Source organism: Fringilla coelebs (genome assembly GCF_963513975.1).
Source record: "Fringilla coelebs genome assembly, chromosome: 2".
NCBI lineage: Eukaryota > Metazoa > Chordata > Aves > Passeriformes > Fringillidae > Fringilla > Fringilla coelebs.
The window spans coordinates 107,963,077-107,988,292 of NC_140029.1; the positions used below are offsets into that span (position 1 = coordinate 107,963,077).

General features: G+C 39.5%; 1 protein-coding gene across 1 annotated transcript in view; it reads right to left on the minus strand.

Annotated features, from left to right (window-relative positions):
- The window catches only part of ROBO1 (roundabout guidance receptor 1), a 289,474-nt gene that overhangs the window by 33,714 nt on the left and 230,544 nt on the right, over positions 1-25,216 (minus strand). The window contains exons 9-17 of the mRNA XM_084226959.1: positions 22,822-23,027; positions 21,354-21,435; positions 21,029-21,197; positions 20,773-20,939; positions 17,598-17,719; positions 15,207-15,438; positions 13,849-13,970; positions 9,831-10,002; positions 2,598-2,795 (exon numbers count right to left, since the gene is read on the minus strand). Of these exons, the coding sequence (XP_084083085.1) occupies positions 2,598-2,795; positions 9,831-10,002; positions 13,849-13,970; positions 15,207-15,438; positions 17,598-17,719; positions 20,773-20,939; positions 21,029-21,197; positions 21,354-21,435; positions 22,822-23,027 (1,470 nt within the window). The remainder of the gene's footprint in view (positions 1-2,597; positions 2,796-9,830; positions 10,003-13,848; positions 13,971-15,206; positions 15,439-17,597; positions 17,720-20,772; positions 20,940-21,028; positions 21,198-21,353; positions 21,436-22,821; positions 23,028-25,216) is intronic.

A 25,216-nucleotide genomic window follows, 5' to 3' on the forward strand; every position in this document is an offset into this window, starting at 1 on the left:
AGAACAACGACACTGCTTGACAATCTTCTCTCTCACAGCTACTATAAATCCTCTTTGGATCAATAGGGTCTCTAATCCAAATACAGAGCAGCAGCATCTGCTCTTCCTATTAGCACATGCTCCCCCTCCTGTTGACAAGACAGCATCGTTTTCCTCTCACTGATGGCAGAACAAGGCTAACACTGTCCTTTCTGATCTAATGACAGTGAAAGGTAACAGAAACAATCAAATATTCACTAAAAACAGCCTGGAGACTGTTGATCAGCAAAGCCAGAACAGAAAGAAAAGGTTCTGGCTAAGAGAACAACTTCCTAATCTTACTTAAGAACTCTGAAGTTTCTGGGGAGTGCAGTGTGTCTTGTTGTTGTAATTTAGGATATGCTGTAGGTTCACCCCCTTTTTACCAAGCCAATTTATTTCCAGGAATATGATACTAAGGAAAAAAAAATTTTAGACTCCACTTGTCGCCAAGCTTTTTTTCTTGGGAATACTATAGCATTTTCTTTGAGTTATGCCCTTTCACGTAGTTTCATTTAGTTATAATCAAAATATAGAACCATAATAACAAGCTTTCATTAAAATAGAATGGGCATTTAAACCCGAGCTTGATTCCAAAGAGAATGAAGAACCTCAAAATAATTTGCAATCACAGAGACATTAAAAAAAATCTTAAGCTACTGTCTCATTACTCTTCTGTGAGCTAAGTACTAAACCTAGTTTTCTTTCTTAAGGAACTGAAGAGGTACACTGAAAGAAATCTTATTGCTACCACATGAAAGAATGACTTAATTCTTAGAGCTTCTATTAATAAACTCTTCCGAGTGTGTAAGACTGCTAGTACAGCATGTATGTGTGGGAGTAGTGAAGTATTTTAACAGATGACAGGCCTGAAGCTAAATATAAAAATAAATAAATGCAAGACTGAAGAAAGTTTGGGCTTGCAGTGATGACTTGATGAACTGCAGAGTGGCAAACTACTTTGCAATTCATATTTCACTAAAGATAGGTTTTGTCTTTGAAGAATACTTGATACCAGAGATACATACCCAACTTTTTTGTACACTTTCATTTAAACTCCCCCCAAATTACACAAAAGATATTTTTGCAGATATTGAAAAGCACAGCTGTTTTGAACAATAGCTGATGTCACTTAAGTAAGCATTTTTAAGGACAAATTGTATGCCTTTTGCTTAATCATAGGTACTGGTGAAAGCAGAGTGATGTTAGTGTGATAGAGCTGTAGAAAGGCAGTGTGGCAGCATGCTATTAGTAAAACAAAACAGCGCAGGCCAGTGCAGCACTACGTGGGGGGATGTCCTGCCCTAGATCCCAGCAGAACACAGTCAGGGGTGCAATTCCTTCCAATTCCCTTGGCTGCAACTCCACCACATCCACCGTGCCTGGAGCCCACAGCGAGCACTGGTACTTCAATAGCACGGAGGACATCTCAGCTCCGCAGCACTCCGGACGTATTTCCATGTTTCCACTCACTCATTTGCTACTTTTAGCACTGCTTCTTTTACACAGCAACGTATTGCTGCTGTTTAAAAACTTTTGTGTTTGATTGGCCTGTCTTGCCCACAACACATTAATTCTTGGGGACTAAAGAATGTGATCTCATGACACCTTTCATACACGAAGATGCGTCCACGTCTTCTGATTGCTAAATATCAAACCCCTCTAGTTCTTCAAAAGCAGGATCTCCCATTTTCTGGTTCATTCCAAAATTTATGGTTCTCACTCTACAATTACCTGTGAGGTACTGCTTTGGGATGTAATGAACTGTAGCTCATTGAATTCAGCTTTAATTTCCAGGAACTTATTTGATCTGGAGGAGTCAAGTTTTTATTCCAGATCATCTTCCAGGTAGAGATTTTTGTTTGTCAGAGAGTATACTGAAAAGCCCTGCTTTACCACTGACAATGTGATATTTAAGAAGTATCAATAACATGAAATAACATGAAAATAAGAAGTGCTTTAAGTTAGCTGCCATTCTAACTAAACACAGATGCAGGACGGCATAGCCCCAGAACTCAGTCCCAGCCAAGGGTCTCACAACAGCATTTATGAAAAGAGTCTTGGAAAGCAGACTGACCACTGTGCTTTTGCAAGCAGCCACCCTTCCCCCAGAACAGGAGAAATTCAAGTACCCACACCCAAAGTGTTATTCAATGTACACCACTGTTAGCACTCCCAGCAGCAGGCAAAGCACTGGATGGGGGGACAAGGAGCTGCCATCCACGCCAGATGGCTCCTCTTCAGATGACACAGTGTCAGAAAGCAAGGGCATATTGGAAGCTCCTGGCCTTAAACCCATCTTTAACTTTCTCATTTGCAGGAGTATCTTTAGAGAAAGCTGCTCCTGGTATTCAGCTCAAGACTTATGCTCTAAAGCCAGACTTAGCACGTTATGTAAACGATGCTGTTCTCTGCACAGGCTCCTGACCCACACTTCAGGAAAGTACTGAAGCAAGCTGATAACTCCTCATTTGACCCTGAGAAGAACAAGAGACTGATGACAAAATAAATAGGCATCAAACAGGCGCTCAGCAGCATGTTTGCTATCCTATTTCAGACTGAAACAGATCATAGGGCACCTTTTCTGATACCAGCGTAAGTACTCGTGAGTCCATTCCTCTTCTTCCTGTGGCGATACAACCAGATGCTGAAGACCATGAGGATAATCCAACAGGCTGCACCAATTCCAGCAATAAAGGCAGGCTGCTTTACTACATCAGAAATCTGCTGGGCTAAACTGACTTGATCTTCTGAAGACACGGGGTTTCCATGAGAATCTGAAACACAGACACCCGTAACAGCCAATTAATTTGAATGAACAGCTGTAAGAGGCAGCATGAAAAGAGCTGACATAATTGCAGTCCAGTTTCTCAAGGTAAAATCCTTAGGACTGCTCCTCAAAATCTCACTTTTACAGGTCTAGACAGAAGTGGTGTTTTCTGTACAAGACAGGTACCTCCAGTATCACTGACTGTTGTTTGCTTACAAAAGCTGCTAACATCAGGCTACCAGGTATACAAATAGAAAGGCTCCTAAATTACAAACCTGTGGACTGCTATTTTTTATTTTTCTTTCATTTTAAAAAAGCAACATCAGCTTCAGAAAATTATTCAGAAAATCAGCAAAAAAAACACCAAGTGAGAAAAAGCTCTAGTATGAAACAGGAGTAGCAATGTGAACGGGTACAAGTCAGCTCCCCTAAGGTCCACTCTAAGAACTGACAATAAGTCAGAAATTTAAACTACATTCATATAAATTTGGTATTGAGGAAAATATTTAAACTTAGCAGTTCCTGACAGATTACCTAAATCTTGCATTACACAGTCTAATGCACTGCTTGCAGTCTCTCACTTTGACCCCAACTAAAAAAAGACTGAATCTTTAAAAGTAGGAAAGTAAAACTACAAAATAACCAATCCTGCCCCCTTAAATACAGATGAAAAAGCTAAAGGATAACTAAAAAATTATTTATGACTTGCTAAAATCAGCCAAGGAGTTTCATTAGTAATGAACAAGCAGTGCTTTTCAAAACCAGTTTAGCCTTAAAACCCCACATCAAAATAAAGAACATGTATTTTTCCACTGACTATTACTTTTTTTTTTTTCCATAGAGACAGCACCTTTCAGAATTGGTCTTTTCTGCTCTTTCTGTACTGAACTTTTGCAGGAACCTCCTGGGAACAGCGGTAAGAAGACCCAGTCAGTGACCAAGCTTTCTGACTGAAGTGAAGCAACTCAAAGCCAAAATGCTGCCTTCCTGATGCTTTATCACCACAGTGAGTGCTCACTGGAAATTTCATTACTGCACAGGGCATGGGCAAGAATTCAAAGCCTTTACTTAGAGCGGATATTGCCTTACACATTCCACAGCTTGGTCTTTGAAATACCCACTTTTACCCCTGCATAAATCCAAGAGATAGGTGCTCTATATTATTGGCAGGGGCATCAAATGCAGAATGAGAGATTAGTGTTTTAAGGAGAAAGGTGCTGTTATTAATTCTATTAATATGAACTAGATAAGAAATAAAAACCTATTTGCTTAAAACCAGTATCTTTTCCCTATGAACTAAGCAGTGAAGAGAATTTTTTTATGATGACAACTTGCATTATGCCAAAATAAGCCTACATAAAATATAAGAAACTAAAATACAAACAAGACATGAAATCACAACAAATTATTTTCTCTGGAAAAAGATACCTTTTTGAATGGAAAAGGTTAAATTAGTAGCAGCTTCTCCCAGTGAAGGCTTCCAGATTCCAGTTTCTGTGACCTTGAAGTCAAATATCTATTTTTCTGAGAAATCACCCCCACCCTTGACTGCTACCTTATTGGAAATTTTATTTCATATCTCAGCTCTCTTTATCTTCTGTGATCCTAAGTGCACTGCCTAGCCTAAAAGTTCACCAGGCAGACTCATTCTTTTCTTACTAATACACTCTTTGTGTCTGCTGGGTTTATGGATTTCACGCCTATTTGTGCAAGGTTAAGATGGGTTGCTTCAGATTTTATGGAGACAGCCAAGTGAAGTTCCACACAAGTGGCCAGATGGGCTTAAATGTATAAAGCACACTGTGACCAATGAATTAAAGCTGTCATCTCATCTTTTGTCTCTCTGCAGCTGAGGCCATATTAAGATATGAAAACTTGCATCGTCAGTCTCCTTTTCAAAATGAGTAATTTCTGTGGTTTTAAACAGCTACAGTCCCTTATACAACTTAATGGAATAGAATAAAACATTTATGGAGAGAAGAATGATAAATATTTTTTGTCTCATCCTTAAAATAGATATTTTAAAACAATAAGTCCAGGAGAAAAAATAATCACAAACTCAAAAACCAAGTAAGATTGTTTTCTAAACATGCCAACAATTCAGTAATACAGAAACACAGCATTTTATACACAGTTTGCCTTGCTCAGTCAACATGTGTCTGAATATTATAAAATCTGGAAGAATCTTTGACTGTTTATTATCCTAATTTTAAATTAACATTAATTTCATGCTATTATTTTATTTGCAAGTGTAAGAACAGCATAAAAATGAACTTTCTTTTAAGAAATTAGTCCTCTGGCACACTGAATATGTGACTGTTAGAGTCATTACATAAGCTGGCGTATACCTATGCATATGGGAAAGAGAAAAATGCATCTATGTTTACATACAGTCAAATAAACAGCATAAGAGGAGATGGAAGGGCTTTCAAGAGGCCACATTTGACTACATCCTACTCCTCTTGTAATTCAAAAATAGAAAGCAAGCTAAATATAAAGAGAATGTAATTTAGTGACCTCCTCACCACTAAACACTTACAGGAACATTATCTTGGAAGCCTTTCTTTGAGAAGGGCATCTTCCCTCTCCCTAACAGCCCAGTGAGATCCTGAATGATCAGTCTTGGAAAAAACTCTTGAACTAAAAAAAAAAAAACCCCTAGTTTTTCTTAATCCAAGGGAATTTCTGGAACATTGACTGATATATAAGTGGTTGATCATGAACATTCCTGTTCCTGCTTGCACTCTTCAGGGAGATGTGCCAAAACAATAAGGGAACATAAACATTCTATGGCAAAGTGCATCCCACTGCCAGAGCAGCAGCCGCAGCATTTAATGGACTTGGAAATGCCTCAGAGTTGTTGGAGCAGGCTGAGCCCACAGCTCCCTGAAACCAGCATATTATCACAGTGACTCATCCCTTTTTCTACCCCAAGATAAGAGCTTGCCTTTTAATCACAGATAATGTTGCTGTGGCTATTGCTCACAAGCTACTTGATTTGAATATCTTGAAGCTCCAAGTTTCAAACTTCAATGGAAACTAATTAGAATTTACATAGAGAAGAATTGGAACCTCTAATCCTGTAGTCTCAAATATTCATATAAATAATAAAAATGTGAAAACTAACATTTAAGTTGCTAAATGATAAATAAAAGATTAATATCCATTTATGACTGGAACACCAAAGATTCAAAAAATACAGGAAATTTCAGGGTCACAGGTGGGAAAGCAACTTAACTTTGCCTTGTACAAGTATAACCTATGGAATGGTACTCTTCCATATGTATGTCTCATTCAGTGTACAAAATGTACAAACTCTGAGTAGGAATATATAAATGGTGTTGACATTGTTAATTCTGGCAATTAGAAACTTGCAAAACACCTGAAACCTGTAACATATTGTTTGAGTGTTATCTCAAATATATGTGCATGATGCAATATGAAAAGTTTTTGGTGAAATTCTACCAAGGTAAGAAAATGCTATTTTGTCTCCTTTCTAGATGCATGTTTCCCAAACAGATAAAATATCAATTGTACACTTCAGTCTTATAACATACAGACTGAGGTGACAGCACCAACCTGATTTGAAAGGGTTTGCTGTGAGGGGTATAAAGAAAGATTACTCTCTTAAGTTGTTTGCAGACCACAAACAAAAATATCAACAAAAAACACCTCTCAACTATCACATTCAAAGTACCTTAAGAGCTGACAGAATAATAACCTGAAGGCATGCTAGCTGGTTCACAAATCACACTTCCTAAATGAAGCAGTTAGAGTAATAAAGATTCAATGAGACTTTCTTGTGTTTTGTACACTTGAGACATCCTCTGGTTGAATAATACATTCAACAGTTACAGTAATTGTGCAGACATCTTAATAAATAACTGCATACCATATATTCACACAAATTATGTGTTTAAGAGTAACATTAACTGCACTTGTGAGGCTTCTCAGAGCTGGTACCAGACACAAATACATCACATGTTCCAATGTTACTACTTACCTGTCAACAAGCATAGGTAATGCTGACAAGCTACCACAGGCAGTATCCCATCACTCTACAAAAGCTATGCTACAGATCAGCAAAAAATTGCTAATTCTCATCTTTCTGTACAGAGCATTTCTGTAAACAATGTCTTTAAGTTACATGTTGTGACAAGGAAATAAAAGGTTCTATTGAAATTCTGTGATTTTGTTTCTCTACAACACACTGTTATAGGTATAATATAGTGAGCTGTGGCTAGGTCTCATGGATTTTTTTTCCTTAACACCAAAACTTTTGCAGTCTTTCTTTATGTAAAACATCTTTTAAAACAAACAAACAAACAAACAACCTTTTTTTTCAGTCCTTGGAATTCCAGAGAAAGCATTAAAAGGTCATTCAAAAGCCAAGAGGAAAATTCAGAAGCTTCATGCAGGGTGTTTTAAGGAGACACATTATTTTTCATTGTATCTCATGATTTTATGAATAACAAGCAAGTTATTTCATTGGCTTGTCCCTGGTGGCATGGGAAGTCCGGGGTACCACAGCTCAGTGAGCTGCTTCATGTCAGCAGAGACGTGGAAAATGAAAGAGCTTGGAGATTACAATTTGTACCTGTCTTTGTAGCAGGTTAAGTGCGTGCACAAGGTCATTTATCACAGCTCAGCTGATGCGTGGGACTGCGACTGCACGCCCCAGCTCCCGGGGAATCCAACGCCTCCTGTCCTCCCCTCTCCTTCTGGAGAGCTGCCCAGGAAAGGTGACACTTCCTCCTGTCACACACCCAGCTAAGGCTCTGCCCAGGCATGTCCCAGAGTCACAAACCTGGGATAGCATCCCACACAGCCTCAAAGAGGAGACCCAGCCACGGCCCAGTCTCACGTTTTTGTACCAAAAACACATTATAAGGAGACAGACGTTGGATTTTAATGAGAAGCTCTTATTTAAAAAGTGAACCTCAGAATCACATAGTATATTCAATTTTCACACATGGAATTACTATTTATATTTTTTTTTTTAAATGAAGGATTGCACTAATTCAGGTATCAGGAAAAGATTCCCTGAAGGAATAGTTGGGAGCAGGGTCAGAAAGATAGTAACTTGAAGCTGTCACACAGTTCTTAGAGCACATATATACAGCGTGTCAGGACTGTTTCAAACCTTCTGCAAGGAGCATCTTAGTCCTCTTTCCTCCCCCTCCCTGGCCTCCCTTCCCTCTCTCTGGAACAATGTAATTTATTGCTGGTGAAAAGTGCCAACTGATGACATCAACAAATTAATTTTCTTTCTTCAGAAAGCCACCCAAAAAACTCTGCTCCACCCCCACGCTGGGAGCACTTCTAAGAACTAGGAATCCAATTCCTTGAGGGGGCTGGAGGAGAACTTGGATTACAGGGCAGAGTTGAATATACTGCAGCCATTCTTCTACCTGGATGATTTAGGTTGCTCTGTGCTACCAAAGAGTGCTAACATTTAAATTTAAGCACTAATTTTCAGCAGCCTCCTGCAGTTGCCAAAAGGGTTGTGGCACCATCAAGATATTTCATAGTTTTTTTTCTTTGGGGCATGGATTTCCACAAGACTCCTGTCTCCACATCTTTGCCATGTAGCAACCAAATGATGGGATTTACTAAAATACATCTAGATTTGGCCATGACAATTAGAGGCAAGCAGTGAAAGCAAACCCCAACCATGGGGAAACATGTGCATTCTACCAGACTTGCACATCTGAACACCTTTCGAGGTGTGGGATCCCTTCTTGTTTTCTAACATAGTAGCAATCAAGGCCAGGAACCCAGAAGAGGGCAAAAACCTTACCCTGACAGTCTAGTTTGTTTCTTTTTCCACTTCACAAACCTCAAAGTGATTAAATTCCATTATAAAATTCACTTTCATTTAGAATTTGCTTATCATCAGATAAAAGGGAAAAAAAAGAAGTGGTTATGGAGTCCTTGGCTTTGAAGATTTGAGGTTATCCTCATAAACCTTACTAATGCAGAATTTTCAAAAACCAAACCATATAGAATAAGCTTGATTTTGACTGGCTGCAGAAAGCTGTGGCTGGCTGTAGAGAGGAACAATCCAACAAATAACTACAGGGTTTTCCTGTAACAATTCCATATTAATAGAATATCATACAAGCTGTGTGCAATTTTGTTGTAAAATCTAATTGGGAATCATATACCTGTCTAATTTAAGTAAGCTAAAGATGGCCTTCCTTTTAATACCCAAGGAAATGTACAAGTAATTTTCCATACTAGTTTCTCTGTCTTGTTTTCACATGCTCTTAATTATAGATTTTTAAATACAACAAGTGAAATAAAAAGGTAGATCTACTAATGATACAGAGACAGACAGGACATAAAGTCCAAAGCAACATGCTGAGCTTGCTTTCATAATTATACACTATAATGATAAGGTATTTTGCTCCAGGCATACTATAAAGCAGCATATGACTATACTTAAAGCTATTTTAAATAATCCTCAGCTAACCAATAGCAAAGATGCATTTTTCCCAGAAACATCCAGGAGCAATGTCCCTGGTCAACATTTATGACAGCGGTGTTTGGTGTAAATGAGATTAGAGGGTCAAATTTTAGTAAATCATTTGAGTACATCTTCTTTTCCTGTAGTCAGATTATTTACTACCTTTCACACATAGTTGATATTTATTGTGCCTAATTTGAGGATGCTTTGTTTTTTTTCCTTCCATAATGATAAAATCTGGTCAAGACAAATTACATCCTAAAGTGGATCAACACCTAGTGATTCATTCTCCCCTACAAGTTTTTAAAGGTGAAAATCCACTTTGAAAAGTCAACAACTAAAAAGCACTGCTGAACTGGGAGATTTAAAAACACCCCTGTGTTGTTTTAATCCCACTTTTAGAATGCAGTTCTAAGGCAAGTTTAAAACCAGAAATGCCAAATCCTGCTACTCCTGAGATCAAGTAACACTATCTATTTCACTTGCCTCGAAAGTATTTCTGGTGCCATAAAAGACGAAAGCAAACAAACAGCCATCCCTCACACCAAGAGGCAGGATTACCAGGAAGCTTACCTAACTGGATAAACTGGGGATCACTTTTCACTCCAGGTCCTGCCCCGGTGCTGGCAGCCACTTCCACGCTGTATCGGATGCCGGGCACGAGGGAGGGGATGACCACGGAGAAGGTGGTGCCATCCACCGTCTTGTTTATGTGGTATCGGCTCTCATTGCCAAGGCACCACACCTGCAGGGGAGCAAAGGCATGGCACAGGTGAGTGTGCAAAATTCAGCTCTGAAGGGGAAGAAGAAGGGAAGTTGACCCCTTCTTTACACTTTGGCACTGTTCTAACACCTGCAGTTGTGGATGGCTGTCCTAGGCCCTCTATGAATACTGAAAAGACACTTCTTGTTCCAACGAGCTGCTCCAACTGCTACCATTCTGTGGCTGCATTTCTCTTCACAGAGAAAAGCAAGGCACAACTTCCCAAAGATATTTTCTGAGAATCACAGCAAGGAACCTCAGAGAAAGAAAAAAACCAATTCTTATCTCATTTGCTGCTCCTGTGTTGTGCCCAAGTAGAATGCAATGTGGAGATTGTTAACTCAAAGTGATGGTGTTCTGTTTCCTTGGCTTATCAGGGCCAAACGTGTCTCCAGACTGTCGGTCAGCAAACAGTCACAAAATTTTGTTCAGTGCAGTTGAGTGCTTGTGCAGCTTCAGTTTACATGTGGTGTAATACAGTAGAGAATAATATAATATAATAAAGTAATTAATTAACCTTCTAATATCATAGAATCAAGGGGTTGCTGCTTTTACAATACCATTATTTGATGAGTTTATCACAATTCATTTAGAGTTCAACAAGTGCTAATGAAACTACAAGCGCAAAAGAAATGCGGGAAGCCCCACAGCCAAGAGCATTCAGTTAAAAGTAAGCCCCAAAGTAAGAGCATTCAGTTAAATGGATTTGCAATTCTCTTCTTCAGGAATTATGTGTCACTCAAGTGCACATCTTAAGAGAACTGATGACATGAATGGTTTTGGTTTTTCTTTTTTTTTTTAGATGGCAGCAAGGGGCAAATATTGAGTGATATGCTGTCTTCTAATTGAGACACCAGCATGATATCAGATCTCATTTTTTGGTTGAGACCAAGATACAGGTCTAGTGACTTCAAATCCCAGCTTCATATATTACCTCAGTGACATTAAATGGCTAGGAGAAACAATATGATGAGATATCTTTATCTCTTTAGGCCTGAACCACTGATGTGGCAAATGCTTTTAGGAGGATGGCTGAACTCCCAACTGCTATTCAAGGTGAAGCAGCAGCTAATCTACATCTGCTAAAAAAAGTCATGAAGCTGTGACTATTTCCTTTTTGTGCCCTTTCCACAAATGTATAGCTCTACAAAGAACATTTATTCAGAAAGTTAAATTAGTTAAATTCAGTACTTTATCTGTAAAGAAGCAAACTTGGCTGAGAACAGCAGCATATGAGAACCCGGGCCGACTGCACACGGGAGGGAAGATTTTGCTTTCAACATGTGGAGCTCCTAGAAGATTTAGTACCCAGATAGCTGCTTTAAATCCCTCCTGCAATTCTGCTGCTGTGGAGACTGCCAGGTGAGGGGGATAGACTTTCACATGTAGAACAATTGCTGTACAGCCCCTTCTGTAGAGCCTTTTCTGCCTGGACACTGGAAATTTTATCTCACCTTCAGGACATTATAAAGACCCTTTTTCCTCCTCTGGATGCCACAGACTGCAACAAGGCTAGTGGGACACTGTGAGGATGTGAAATGCATTTTAAGTTCCTTTGAAATCGAATCCCAGCACAGGATATGTGTAAGTGCTGCTGCAGAGCAGGTCAGAGCACATGAAGAGAATCTCCTTTTTGTGCTCTGATACTATATAGAGACTGTTTCAATCAGTGCTAGGGGTAAAAACTATTACTAATACTGCTCTTGAATCCTAAAGGATGGGCACAAAAATGCTCTTATATAAATAAGAACTCAATTAAGTGACGAACAAAAAACTCAAATCTACATTTGGACTTAAGTCAATTTCACAGAAATTATTGCTGCTACCTTGTAAAATGGTACATGTGCAAACAATGAAACATTTATTTCACTATGTACTTGTAATCATGAGCTACTAATTCAGAAAAAAAAATAGCTTTTGTTCTTAGGCGCTGAAGTACATGGAGAAGTGCATGAGACAAGAATGTCAGGTCAAACATCAAGTTGTTCAGTACTTGCCATCCTACATTTGACTGCATACATAAATAGGCAAGTGAAAATGAATCTTTAGAATGTTATAAAAGAAGAATGAATTCGCATTATAACAGACACATAAGGCAAGAGAGATTTAGTAGAATAAGAGAAATTCTAACTTTGTGTTAGGGAAGGAGAAAATTACTTATGCTGTGAATTTGAATTTCTGGGGTTTTGTGTATGCTACTGACAATTCTTCAATTAAGATAGTCTCCTTCTTCCTATTTATTTTATCCTTTAATTAAAGTAGGTACACTCTTGCCTTTGATCTGAGCTGCTGAGAAAATAATGAATTGCCCCACATATGCATACCTTTTTTTTTTATTTTCTGAGAGAAAAGAGAAAATAGAAAAACAAAAGGGGAAGAGAAAAGAGAAAATTTCACAAGTCTTCTATTTGAATTTTTTTCTTGTTATTAGTTATTAATCTAAAATCATCAGTTCTGCATTTCAGTAGTTCTTTTGACAAAACCAATAATTACATATAGCACCTTCAGTAGGAATGGCATATATATTTTCACAGATATTTTTTAATGTTGTTTTTCTGTCCATGGTGAAAAGCACTAAGGAAAACCATGGCATCAATGCAACAAATACAGATGCAAAACGTGCCACTGTGCCCTCTATTGCTAAATAAGCACTACAGTGTGCTTGCTCCAGCACCTGGGAACCTGTCATCTCAAAATCCTGGGATATGGGAGGTGGGGTATGGATTATATCCACTCAGAAATGTGAATTTACTGACTTTTATCATTGTGGCACTGCAACATTAACATACCTCTGATGCAGTTTCTTGTTGCGAATAATTCTCAAGGTCTGGCTTTATATAAAATAACTTCACAAGTACTTTTTCCAATTACATTGTGTTATATATATGAAACTAGGTCATAAACAGATTTTATTTTACCAGTTGACCAGGTTCTGAAAAAGGTTTTATTATTCTAAATTGACCATGAAGCTTATAAATCTCTTCCCTTTCCCATTTTTACTGAGAAGAAAAGAAAATCAGAATGAGTTTTGATAGCTAGGAATAGAGGTTTATAGCACTGTGTTTGAAACTGAAAAATAACCAAGACATTCTCATTAAAAAGATTTTCTCAATAATGTGCATTTGCAGGGGGCTAAAACCAAAGCTCCTGCCCTTCCATGGTTACAAAGCTTACTTGATATCTACATTTAAAACATCTCTAGCTTGCTTAGTAAAAATAAGCCTCATTTACTTTGCTATGTAAATTATCACCAAAAAATTTGAAATGCAAATACAGTCTATGTTCATAAATGAATGACAAACAATAAATATTTTTAATGTACTTTCAATTTGTTAAAAATTAAACAACATAATGAGAACTGTGTTGAAAATAAAAAAATTCTAAGCAGTAATAGATTTATTATCATTCTTTCCTTGAAAGTTTTCCATTTGTTTTAACTACCCAGTTATGCATAATTTACTCAGATCTTAACACTGTTAATTATTATCCCTGAGCTTTTCAACTCATTAAGCCTGTTTATATTTACTACCTTGGCCAGTGTCTTAGAGTCACAAAGTGCTTCTCAAACAGGTATGATTCCCTCTCTCCTTGTGTGTGCACTTTCCAAGTCATAAAGGAGGCAAGGCAGGAGCTGTTTTAATTAAGTGTTGACCCTCTGCTTTGATTTATGGAGGCTGTTTTAATTGCCTGACACCACCTAGGCAGAATCCCTGAAGATGGAGTTTGACTCAAAGCAGTGACTTTCTCTCCCATTTTCTCGGAGTAACCAGAAGATGGAGCCAAGCATCCACGAACAGCCCTTCCCGCACTCCCTGGTGCCAGCAGTACCTTGTATTCCTGAACCATCCCGTTCTGGTTGTCCTCAGGGGGTGGCTGCCAGGTGACCACGATTGCTGTCCCATTCCCATCGTTCTTAGTTACTGAAACACTCTGAGGTGGAGCGCTGGGAGCTGTTGGTTGGGAAAGAAGAATTGAGTGGTTACAAATCTGTCGCACCCACAAGTGAGTTTAAGTGGAAGATGGTTTCTGGGCTCTACAAATGCAATCTTTTCTGCCCCACCCTCGTCTGTGCCCACAAGATGAAGTGATACAGAAGGAAAATGCATGACCCAACAACCAGGCTCTGAGTTCTGCTGTAGTTTTGCTGTGCAGGCCAGCAAAAGTAACACTCCAAATTGTACTCTCAGATATTACCTGCATGTCACAGTTCTGGGCACTGAGTTCCTCAGTGGTCTCCAATCAGCTCACCCAGGATCAACAGTTTTGAAAAATAAATCCTATATAGTCCCCAGTCTAAATCTCAGTTCCTCTAGCGTGTAAAAATTAATGAGTAATACAACACTTACTAAAATCTGGACATAATGTGTTAGTATTAACATATTTATAATAATATTAATTCATGTTTTGAATTTGAAATAATCCTTCTAAAAAGTGGATGTTTAGCTGATGCTTAGGATGAATGCAGCTCTGCACACCTTTTGAACCACGTGCAGCAATAAACTGGAGCTACACAGCCTTTCTAATGGGGGAGGAAGATAGAAAGGGAAAGGTTGCACATCCTAGCAGAAGCACCAAAATCCCTATTCAGAGGCACTGGCCACCTTGCATACTTATCATGCCTGTGCAGCAACAAAAAGAAGAGCTTTCTGAACCTTGTCTTTTTAGCACATGTATGAGATGGAAATACATAATTTAGTCCACTCTATCTGTTGCCCTCATTCATCTTTCCATTTTGTCTCACTGATTGATCCACATATAAAAGCCTTCTAAAAACCACGGTTTTCATTCCCCCAGCTACACTGCTTTGATGATTTCTGTGGTGTCTGCTATCTACTCAAGATAGTGATTAGCAAGTGCTTGAATCTGACAGAAGTCACTTGTGACCAGCCCATGAACTCAGCAGGGAGGAGCGCGCACGCTGCAGGGAAGATAAAAAAGCGCATTTCTCATTGTGTGTTGGAGGGGATTTTTGCACATCCCTCTCTCTCTGTCTCTCATGCCTGGCTCAGAATATTTACTTCTGTGTCACCAAACAATTCACATAATGATCAGTCTCCTCTGCCACAGATTGCTGCTCTCAAACAGCATGCACTTCAAACAAGATCAAATAATGAACATATCAGAGGAGAGCCGGCCAGGCTGCTACTTCAAAAAGGAAAGATGAAGACAGTCTAGCTCCTACTTGCCTTCTTCCAGGGTCTTTGCAAATTTCACTTCACTGTCTGCTCCCTGAAACTCATTAAAGAAAGGGCGGGCCTTGATTTCGTAGTTTACGCCTTTCTTCAGCTCCGGAATGATAACGCTGTTTTTGGTGGGAGTCCTCACTTCAAAGATCAACCACTCTGATTCTCCATAAGATGCTGGTGTAGGCCGGTACAGAATTTTATATCCTTGAATATACTGGGATTGCTGGTCCACCTGGCAAGGCAGCAGGAAAACAGAACACATCTATAAACAGACAGGAAACAGGGGTGATGCCCATGACACTGTGCACGGCCCCTGGACTATCCCTCATGTTACTCAAAGCAAACATCACTGCCAAAGCAGATAAAGGCTCCTTGCATTACAGCAAATTACAGGCCTGACTCACAAGTGCATTAATCCCTTTGATGCTGGTAGAACTGCGCTGGTTTCCCTGGATTTAGGCAGGCATTAAAGGGGGATAATGAAGTTGTATAATGTGCCCCAGCTCCATGAAATGAACAGTGTCTGCATCCAAGGAGCAAAAGAGCCTGGCACAGGTCAGGCTGCTGCCCAACTGAACCTGGAGAGCAGGGCTGGACACACGGGGAAAGGGAGATCTACAGTGCCAAGGCTCAGGGTGATGAATCAAAGAGAGAGCCTGTCAACTCTCCCGAGGTGTGGAAACTTCCCCAAGCCCGTGAAATGAGCGCCGCTTCCTGGCCGCTCCTTTTTGGAGAAAGCAAATTGAGTGGGTGGCCAGCTGGCACTGTGGCTGTGGCTGGGCTCTGTCGGAGGGCAGAGCTCTCCAAAGACTTCCCCCATGTCCACCCACTCAGGGGGAAGCCCTCTGCTAGAAGGAAAGGGCCAGGCTGCAAGAGGGAACATAAAACTCAGTATGGTAACATGGATGAGACTTGGAAAAGCAAATTAAGCTGATGCTCAGTGGTCCAGAGTGCTTTTCAAACTAAGGCAATTTTATATCAAATGTATAGAGAAAGAGATCTGGGTGTCATCAAGGGCAGGTCCAATATGTTTGGCTATAGCTGAACTAGAAAGCTACCTTATACAACTGATCTTTCTGGAGCATTCACTATCTTTTAAACTGCTGGTTTCAATTTCTGATGAATAAGGAAATCCAATAACAACCACAATAAAATTTTTAAAGTGCATCAGATTTTCCTGTTTTCAAAAATCTCATACAATGATATAATAAAACCGTGTGCTTGCAATTTTAATCCAAAGAGCAACACATTTCATTTTTAATAATCACATAAAGAATGCATGTGTTAGCTGAAACTGAGGTAATGCTTATTTTTGAAATTGCAGAGAAGCCACAGGCCACCCAAGAGACTGACAAAAGCTGCTTGTCTGGAAAAGGTTGTTCTGTAAGTAAAGGTCAAACAAAATTTGCTAGGAACCTCAAAGTTGTTTTAATGCATTAGTTGAAAACAGGAGATTGCCTGCTGCAGGTGGCCATACTGCAGGTGAGAGTGTAATTACTGTGCAACACAGCAGAGATTATTGCAGCATCGAGGAGCCCTGGGTGTAGGTCAGGACTCCTTTGGGCTGTGGCTCTTCTACAAAGTCAAAATGCCTTTTGTTCCTGTTCAAAATACTCTGCTATGGCATGGCAGGAGCTACAGCCTGTGCTGTGCCACTCTGCCCCTGCCAATATATTGGAATGCTCAGATGGAAGTCTCACAAAGACCTCAAAGCTCACTCCTTATGGTTTTATTTTTGTACACGGTACAATTATATCCCCAACTTTTTCTTAATTCTGCATTCCATTTTCAAACTGATTGCTGAGTTACATTCCTCACTCTCTCACTTCCTCTGCTATGTCCTCCACTGGCCAACTTCCAGCTTTCCTGCCAAGAGGGCAACATCAATATGACATTGTCCTTTTTGCCTCTTCTCCCTGCACCAGGTGTACTCAGGGCACCGCAGGAAAGGAGAGGTTCAGAGCAGGCTATCTGATTTGGGTGTGTTTGTCAGCATGTCTGTGGCAGGGAGGTAACACTTTCAAACAGAATGATGCAGTGTGTCTCGCTACAGGTGACTGACAGACAAGGAATTGCCCATGTTGTCTCATTAAGGGACAATACATGTCCTGCTGAAAGGCTTCAAAAGCTATGACTGAGGAGGTCCTTTAGCTTCCAGAGGAGGACTCTGAAACCCTCACCCCCTTGTAAACAGCACACTCTGTGGAGACAAAGATGGAGAAAATGGGTAAAATTTAATGAAAAAGCAGAGCCCAAGTCGCACTTTTCCCAGGGAAAAACATTTGCAAGTGTACAAACTACTCAGCTTCTTAGAGTGTGACCCCACTGTGGTGGAATCAGGACATCTCAGCAGCACATGCAACCACCAGCAGGGCACAGGTTTGTACTCACAGTCCAGTGAACTTCGATGGAGGAGGAAGAAAGGATAGTAGGGTTGTGCAGGTGTAGCACCACATCACCCAGCTCTCTCTGGACCTGCTTGTGATCCACACCTTGACTTGTTGGTGGAACATCTGCAATAATTTAAGATTCCATTCTCACAAGTACACATGATTGTTGAAATAAGTACAGGCAAATACAGATTGGTATGTCAGAAAGTTTATGATGCTGTCATTAATGAAGTTGAACCTAAGTACTTCCTAATCATGTCAGAAAAAACTACATGAAGCATTTTCCTGAGCAAATCACCAACGTTTAGGTACCAACTGAAGACACTGCACTTCCTTTGACAGAAATGTGAGGGTAATGCTGCACAAAAAGACACACCACACTCAAGGACAGCTTTGGTAAATGGCTACAGCAGCATCTTTATCCTTTCCTGCTGGGAAAACATTTTATTGCCCACTGCCAATTCCAAGAGACAGGAAACCTATAAAGAGCAGCAAAAGCAGAAGCTGCATCTTTAGATAAATTCATGGCAAACTTACTTGGTGTTACTACAAAATAATGTTAACAGCCAAAGAAAAGATAAATTAGTCATGTGGCTGCAGCTTCTCTAATGGCAAGAGGCTTCTGTAAACAGGAGGCAGAGCCCAGTTGAGGGCTGTCTGGATTGTCTATCCTATCCTATAGCTGGAAGGATTATTCATATGCATTAAGGGACAAATTCCTCTCAAAACATGCAACAGTATGACGAAAACACATTTTTTTGCATATTGAGCCCTTGGAAAGCACATTTAACTGAAATGGAATGACTGTCAGACATGTAAAATTTACAGGGTAATCACTAAGAGGGTATCTAAAACATGCACTATGGGAAGCAGAGTAACAGTTTCTGTCCTAGGTTCACAACTCACTCCTTGATCACCTTATTTTAAACAAATACCATGCTGACTAAGGCTAAAATTCTATGACTGGAAGTTCATGAAAAGTACTTGCAGTGATTACTACTGAGGTTAACGTGTAGTCAGTGAGTGACAAATCTGGATTCTTAGCAAGCAACATTGGTAATAACAAAAGAACAAAACCAAAAAACCCTCCACTGAGTCACTGCTGTATCCCCATGTAGTATGTTCTGCAAACAGTCCATTATCACAGTATTTCCCTCCTCCCAAAGTTTGAAAGCATCAAAGATAAAAGCTTCTGTTTGGGAGCATTGCCTAAATATCACCCTGCTCCGAATGTAACAGGAAAGCCAGTGGAATAATTAGTTCTAGCTTTGCTAGTCAGAAGGGATGAGTCATCCACAATATGGATCAAACTATTCCCAGGCTCAGCCATTTGCACATCTGTGCTATAAAATGATGTGTGTGCTCTCTTGTTTCGGCTCCAAGCTTCCAAGACAGGGACTGTCAGTGAAAACACCCAGGAATGAGGTTGTTAATGCCTGTAAAGGATGAAGGTGAAGATACTAGGAAGGCAGTGCTGAAGGGATGAAGGCACTGAAGGCAGTAACCTACCTTCATCTTGGTTTGTGGAATGAACAAGCAGTCAAGACCAGACTATATGACAAAAGACCACTCATGACAAAAGCCAGCTGGAAATTTCTGAACTTTCTTAGCTAGACCACAACTTCAACAGAAATGAAATTATATTGGAAGAAGAGCAGAATTTATCTAAAGGACTTGACACTCAACACTTTTGACACATTTCTTAAAATTGGAGAAAATTTTATGCGTTAGTTGTTATTTTCACTGAGGCATTGTGCAGCTCTTAGGTTTTCAGCTCTACTAGGTACCCAGAGAACAATGAAGCTTTTCCATGTCATTATAAACCATTCAGTTGACTGAACAGAACATTTGCTGTTTCTCAGAATCAGGTCAGTAATCAGTTAGTTTGGGACAGACACAATACTTCTCAACTCCAGAAATGAAATTACCCTGCATGAAAAACAGGCTTGTGCAGCGCTATTTCCAGAAATCAGGAATCACTAAAAGGTTATTAAATCTCTCCCTTGTAACAGACTTGGGAACCTGTGCAATCCTGATTTTCCATGGGGCTGTGACTCTGCTGTCCATACATATCCACTGAAATTGTCAGCCATCAGGAGAAATGCATAATGCCAAAAGACAGCAATGTGAAACTGGTCACTCCCCAGGGGACATGAGATAGACTTGCTTTCAGACCAACTACAGAAAACATGAGAAGTCACCAAAGAAAAACGCTTTGTTTCCTTTAGAGAACTTCCTTTCAAAAACCAACATGTACTTACTTACACAAACAAAGAAACAAACATAAAACACAGACACTCAATAAGCCAGTTGGTCAATTTCTCCAGTAAGTAGGAAAATCAGAAAAACAAACAAACAAAAAACATACAATCTCTATCACTTTTTCTTTGAAAAAGAGTGTGTCTATTTTTCCCCTCCTTAAGAATCTAAGCTTTTCTACTGGATAAATGCAGGCTTCAGAGCTTCAATGCATTATTCCCTGTACATCACCCTAAGTGTCATTTACTGGCTGCAGTGAATACAAAGATAGTTTTAATTTTACATAGCTGGACTCAATCCATAGCTGGACTTCAGTCACAGCTGGAGTCAGTGGATGACTCCTTCATTCACTTCTACCCAGACTTTTCTTCCACTTGGCTATCTGTAAGCACTGCTTTCTACCCTATTTTACTTCCAACAGCTGTACTATGGAAACTCTTGTAACATACTGCCAAAACCTCTTTACTGGTTCATGATGCCAAATTCCTTCAAATTTTCAACTTTTCTCTTTCCTATTGCAGCAGAAATCAACTTAGATTACATGCTGTTTCTCTCCCTGTCTCAGTCTTAAGCCTTATTTGATTCACTAGACATAGTAATAACATTTCCATGGAATTTGAGGATTTGTATGAGAACTCAAAAACACAGGGATTACTTTGGTTGCTAGCAAGAGCTGTTGTGCAAGTTGTAACTACCTTTGGATAAGAGACACTAGGGTTCCCTTAGGCAATGCAATATGCTGTCAGAGTCTGTGTTACAGAGAAATGCAAGTTTAAGCACTGTATTTTACTGTAGTATATATTATAACCAAGATAGGTGGACAGTCCGAAGCTACCAGTATTCCTGCATCTGGTATTGCTTAGCCAACTTGTGACAGCTGCTGTGGACACCCAAAATATTCAGTATCAAAAACTTACCTTGAGTTTTCACTGGATCAGATATTTGGCTTGGGTCGCTCAGCCCATACGCATTCGCTGCTCTCACAAGGAAGAGATAAATGGCATTAGGTTTTAGCCCTTTAACTGCAAAACTCTCAGTTTTCACATTTTCAGCTACAGTTTGCCAGCTGCTCCCTGATGCATGGCTAGGGATAAAACACACAACAGCAGGTTAGCACGTGGCTCTTCAGCAACATGTAAACATAGAGACAGCAATATCACACCTGACTCATACCTGAAGGCCTCAATTATGTAAGAGGTTGGTGTTGCACCTGAATTCAAATTAGGTTGCCATGACAATGTTACTGTGTTTCTGCTGACATCTGTAACCTCAGGCTTTGATGGAGCACTAGGAATCAAGTTTGGGTCAGTGGGTCTTGGTGGCTGCACTGGGACTCCAAACTCTGACAAAAGGAGAGACAAACGCTGAGAATTGACAGGAAGCAGCTGTAAGCTAAATGCTGCTCACATCTGCACTGGCAATTTATGACAGCTTCAGACAACTTCTACATTTCAATTTCTGCTTTTCCTTCATGTATTTTTTCTCCTCATGGAGTTACCTTGGACCTCTATGAAGGCGCTCCACGTCGCTTCGCCACTCGGGGTTGAGGCAATGCAGGTGTAGCGGCCGGTGTCGCCCAGCTGAACGGGAGAGGAGAAGAATAAATATTTGAAACAATCACTCAGTGGGCTAGAAAAGCAATTACAGCTCTCCACGTTCCTCCATGAATATGGATACAGGTATTAGCCTGCACAAACTTTGCAGCAGAAACTCCTTCCATTAGAAGTTGCGATCTTGACAAAGCAAAAATGGGTGTTTATTTCTGAGCAGTCACAAAAGAATCAGAAATGCAGATCCTAATTTAATGCTAACTATTCTGTAATGGACAAACTGAAGGCCATCTCCTGTAGCATTTATTCCTTACTCTGCAGAGGTCCAAACAACTAAATTGAGAAGGAACTCATATGACAAGACCCCATGGAACTGTCAATCTTCTACATAAATAATGCCCAGGGATTTATCAGGACTGGAGCACTGGAGAACATGTCATCCTTAAAGCAAAGTTTAAATATTGCACAGGGTACATATGGGGCTCCCTGTGTTAGTATAAATTTCACTCTACAACAGACCCAAAAAAGAATCTCCATATGCTATCCTCATCCAGTTCTCTGTGTTGGATTATTTGTCCATATGTGACTTAATCACATTTCAAAAGTGTTTGGGTTTTTTTTCCCCCAAAAAAGAAATGCTATCCTCCTCAGGTCCCAGCCTCAGCAGATGAACTGAATGGAAGTGATCAAAAATCAGAGATTCAAGCTCTAAGCCAATCTAACTTGTAACTGGCAGCAGGGCAACTCTAGGGAATATGGTAAAGTGATGTATTCAGCCTAATCTAAAAAAAAAAAAAAAAACAAAAAACTTCATTTCGAACAACAGAAAAGATAGCAGAGATTATCTAGTATGCTACAACTTCACATTTAGAACATTTTAAAGTGGGCAATGCATGACCAACAGCAATACTGGCCAGGTTCTATAAATCCCTGAGGAAGTCAGGCATTTGTCAGGTTAACCATTTTAAGCTATGTTACACTGATGAGTGAGCATATTTAAACACTAAAAGCTCTTATGAAAAAGCTGTGTACGTGGTTCTATTACTGAACATGCTAAACAAAGGTTTTCTTTACAAACATTTGAATTAACTAGATCATTTTAATCTATTAGTGCTAAAGCCCAAATAATGTAATGATTTGTCTTACTAAAATACATTCCCCTTTATGTTTTAAGTGCCAAATAATTCCCTTAATTAATACCTCTTTAGAGCATTATTCGTTATGAAAATAATGTGCCCTAGGCAGGTGTTAAGCATAAAGAATGTACTATCTGAAAATATGAAGTATCAAATATTTTAGTACATTTATGTAACCTTTCATTAATTCTAAACATAGGCTTTACTACATCAAAAATGCCTGGAGGTGGAAGCGCAAAATGAAACAAGACAAGAAAACCCATTTGCCAGTTCAGGCTACCTTGGCATATCTGATCTGCAGTGCTCCTGTCTCCAGCTGCTTGATGCGAGAGTCTTGGGTGGAAATGAGGATCCCATCCTTTTTCCAGAGGATAGTGGGCATTAAAGTGCCTGTGGCCACACAGTTCAGCACCAGAGTACCATCCACAGCTACGGTCTGATTCACAGGACCCTGCCGAATGACAGGGGGCGGCCGGTCCGCAATCACTGCCAGGAGGAACAACAGGAAAGACTTTTCTGCAACTGGAAGCAATTTTCTAATCATCTAAGCAACAGCAGTTGCTTGAGGCTTTGAAACAAACTAAAAATAATTAAACAAGTAATTAAAGTTGGAGGCATGCATTATTCAGGGCAGGGTGCATTATAACGATGCACAGCTAGGGATGCTGAAAATGATACACAACACGATATTTTCAGAACAGAGAAAGGATTGCATATTACACACTGCTATCCTCCAGGCATTCTCCAAGTCCAATGTCTTTATGAAGTGATAATGGAAAAAGAAAGGGCTTCCCAGATTCTTTGGCAAGGCACAGATTTCACCTTCTCCATCTTTCACCACTGCCAGGCCTGTGTAACACAGCTCATACTTCCAGCATTTAAAGACAGAGAAAAAGGAGGTAGGCAATCAGAGGGTAACCTCACAAATACTTACTGCTTAAATAACCATTTTTTATGTGCCACCAACTCATCTTGGCGCTGTGTGGTAATCATGAGATGATCAGCAGTAGGGTAAAGCTAACACAAATGGATAGAACCATTTTGGAAAGTTCCTAAAGAGAGTTCCTTCTTCCATGAAATATTTTTCCAATAGTTTCTGAATTTTATGAGGACTTCAGAGCCACAAAGAAAATCCCACAATCCCATTTTCTATGTAAATTTTAATGCAACTTTCACACAATGAAAATTAAGTGCTGTTGATGGGTTATTTAATTATACTGCACAGAAAAATATAAACCAGTCTCAATATTAATTGAAAAAAGGAATGGTAGCATTCCATTATCCAGAAAAGAGGTAGAAGTTATCTTGCTGTGTTTTGGGGATCTGCTTTAGCCATAATTTTAAATGTCATAAATCTGTTCAGCAGTGGCATGGAGCTCACGTAACTTAAAAACTGGTTTGGTAGCTGAAATATAAACCTGAAGTTCTGATAATTTCTGAACATTAGATATTTCTAAATTACTTTTCATAACAACAGACAGGATGTTAGCACTGGTTTTTTGGGTAAATTCCAACTCCCATAATTTCATTTGCATGTTCAAATGACACTCTGATTTCAACTGCATTATTTATCCTTTAGCTCTTGTCCCAACCTGTTGCTACACACTTTTAAGGACATTACAATCCTTCTCTGCAGAGACAGACAAAATAAGCCTGCTTATAATTTGCATTTGATTTTGACAAGTTTGTAAAGAACTTTGCAGTTGGAAAAGGTAAGGAGTTGACTGATCTGTGCTTTATAGGAGAAATCTAATGACACTGAAATTCATGGCTGATTTAAGGCCACTGAAGTTGATGGCGACTCCTCCTACCATTAAGAAAACCATTCATAAAGTCATTCTAATACCTTTACAAATATTCAGCTTATTCTGCCTTCCCTTTTATAGAAGTACCAAAAACTGTCTCAAGACATTATAAAAAAACACCTACTCATCAGATCAATCCAGAGCATATAGTAAAGAAAATGCATTTAAAATTATTATTTCCAAGTTCAGATGGCATAAGTCATTAGCAGAAAACTATAAATTTACTTCTCACCCTGCCACGGCCTTCTCCCCAGTGAAAAAGTGGAAAAAAGAGGATTAGGAAATGTGGCTTACAATTTGTGAGGAGCCAGAAGGGATGAAGCCCTATTCCTCCTATGTCAATCCACGGGGAGAGGGAGATAAATAAACAATTTTATACTACAGGTTCACTGCATGTTTCTAGCACTTTATTATTTCTATGTTTTCTATAGGGCCAAGGTATTTTATGGAAGCTTCTCAGACAACAGCTTCCCTCTGCTCAAATCCACTCTCTTTTCCTCTGTAAATGCTAAGATTAGTATTTTCCCCATGTATCTCTGCTGTTAAAAATAAGAAGTATTTCTGATAATTGACAAACTGGCCTCACATTACTTCTTGTAGTCATGTTCCCTGCAGCTTTCTCATCTTGTGTTTCTTCCTAACTACTCCTAAAAAGCGATGTATAATTTCTGTTATTCTGCTGATCTCCATACAGGTTGATTTTTTTTTTTTCTTCCTAGCTAACACACAGTATTAAGAAACAGGGAAAAAAACAGGTAAATAAAGGGCTAAGGAAATGGCTACATAATAAAAGGGATAAAGAACCAAGCAGCAAGCAATCTGAAAGTAAATTAAATCAAGTGGGAGAAGCTAAAAAAGACTCAGATAAAA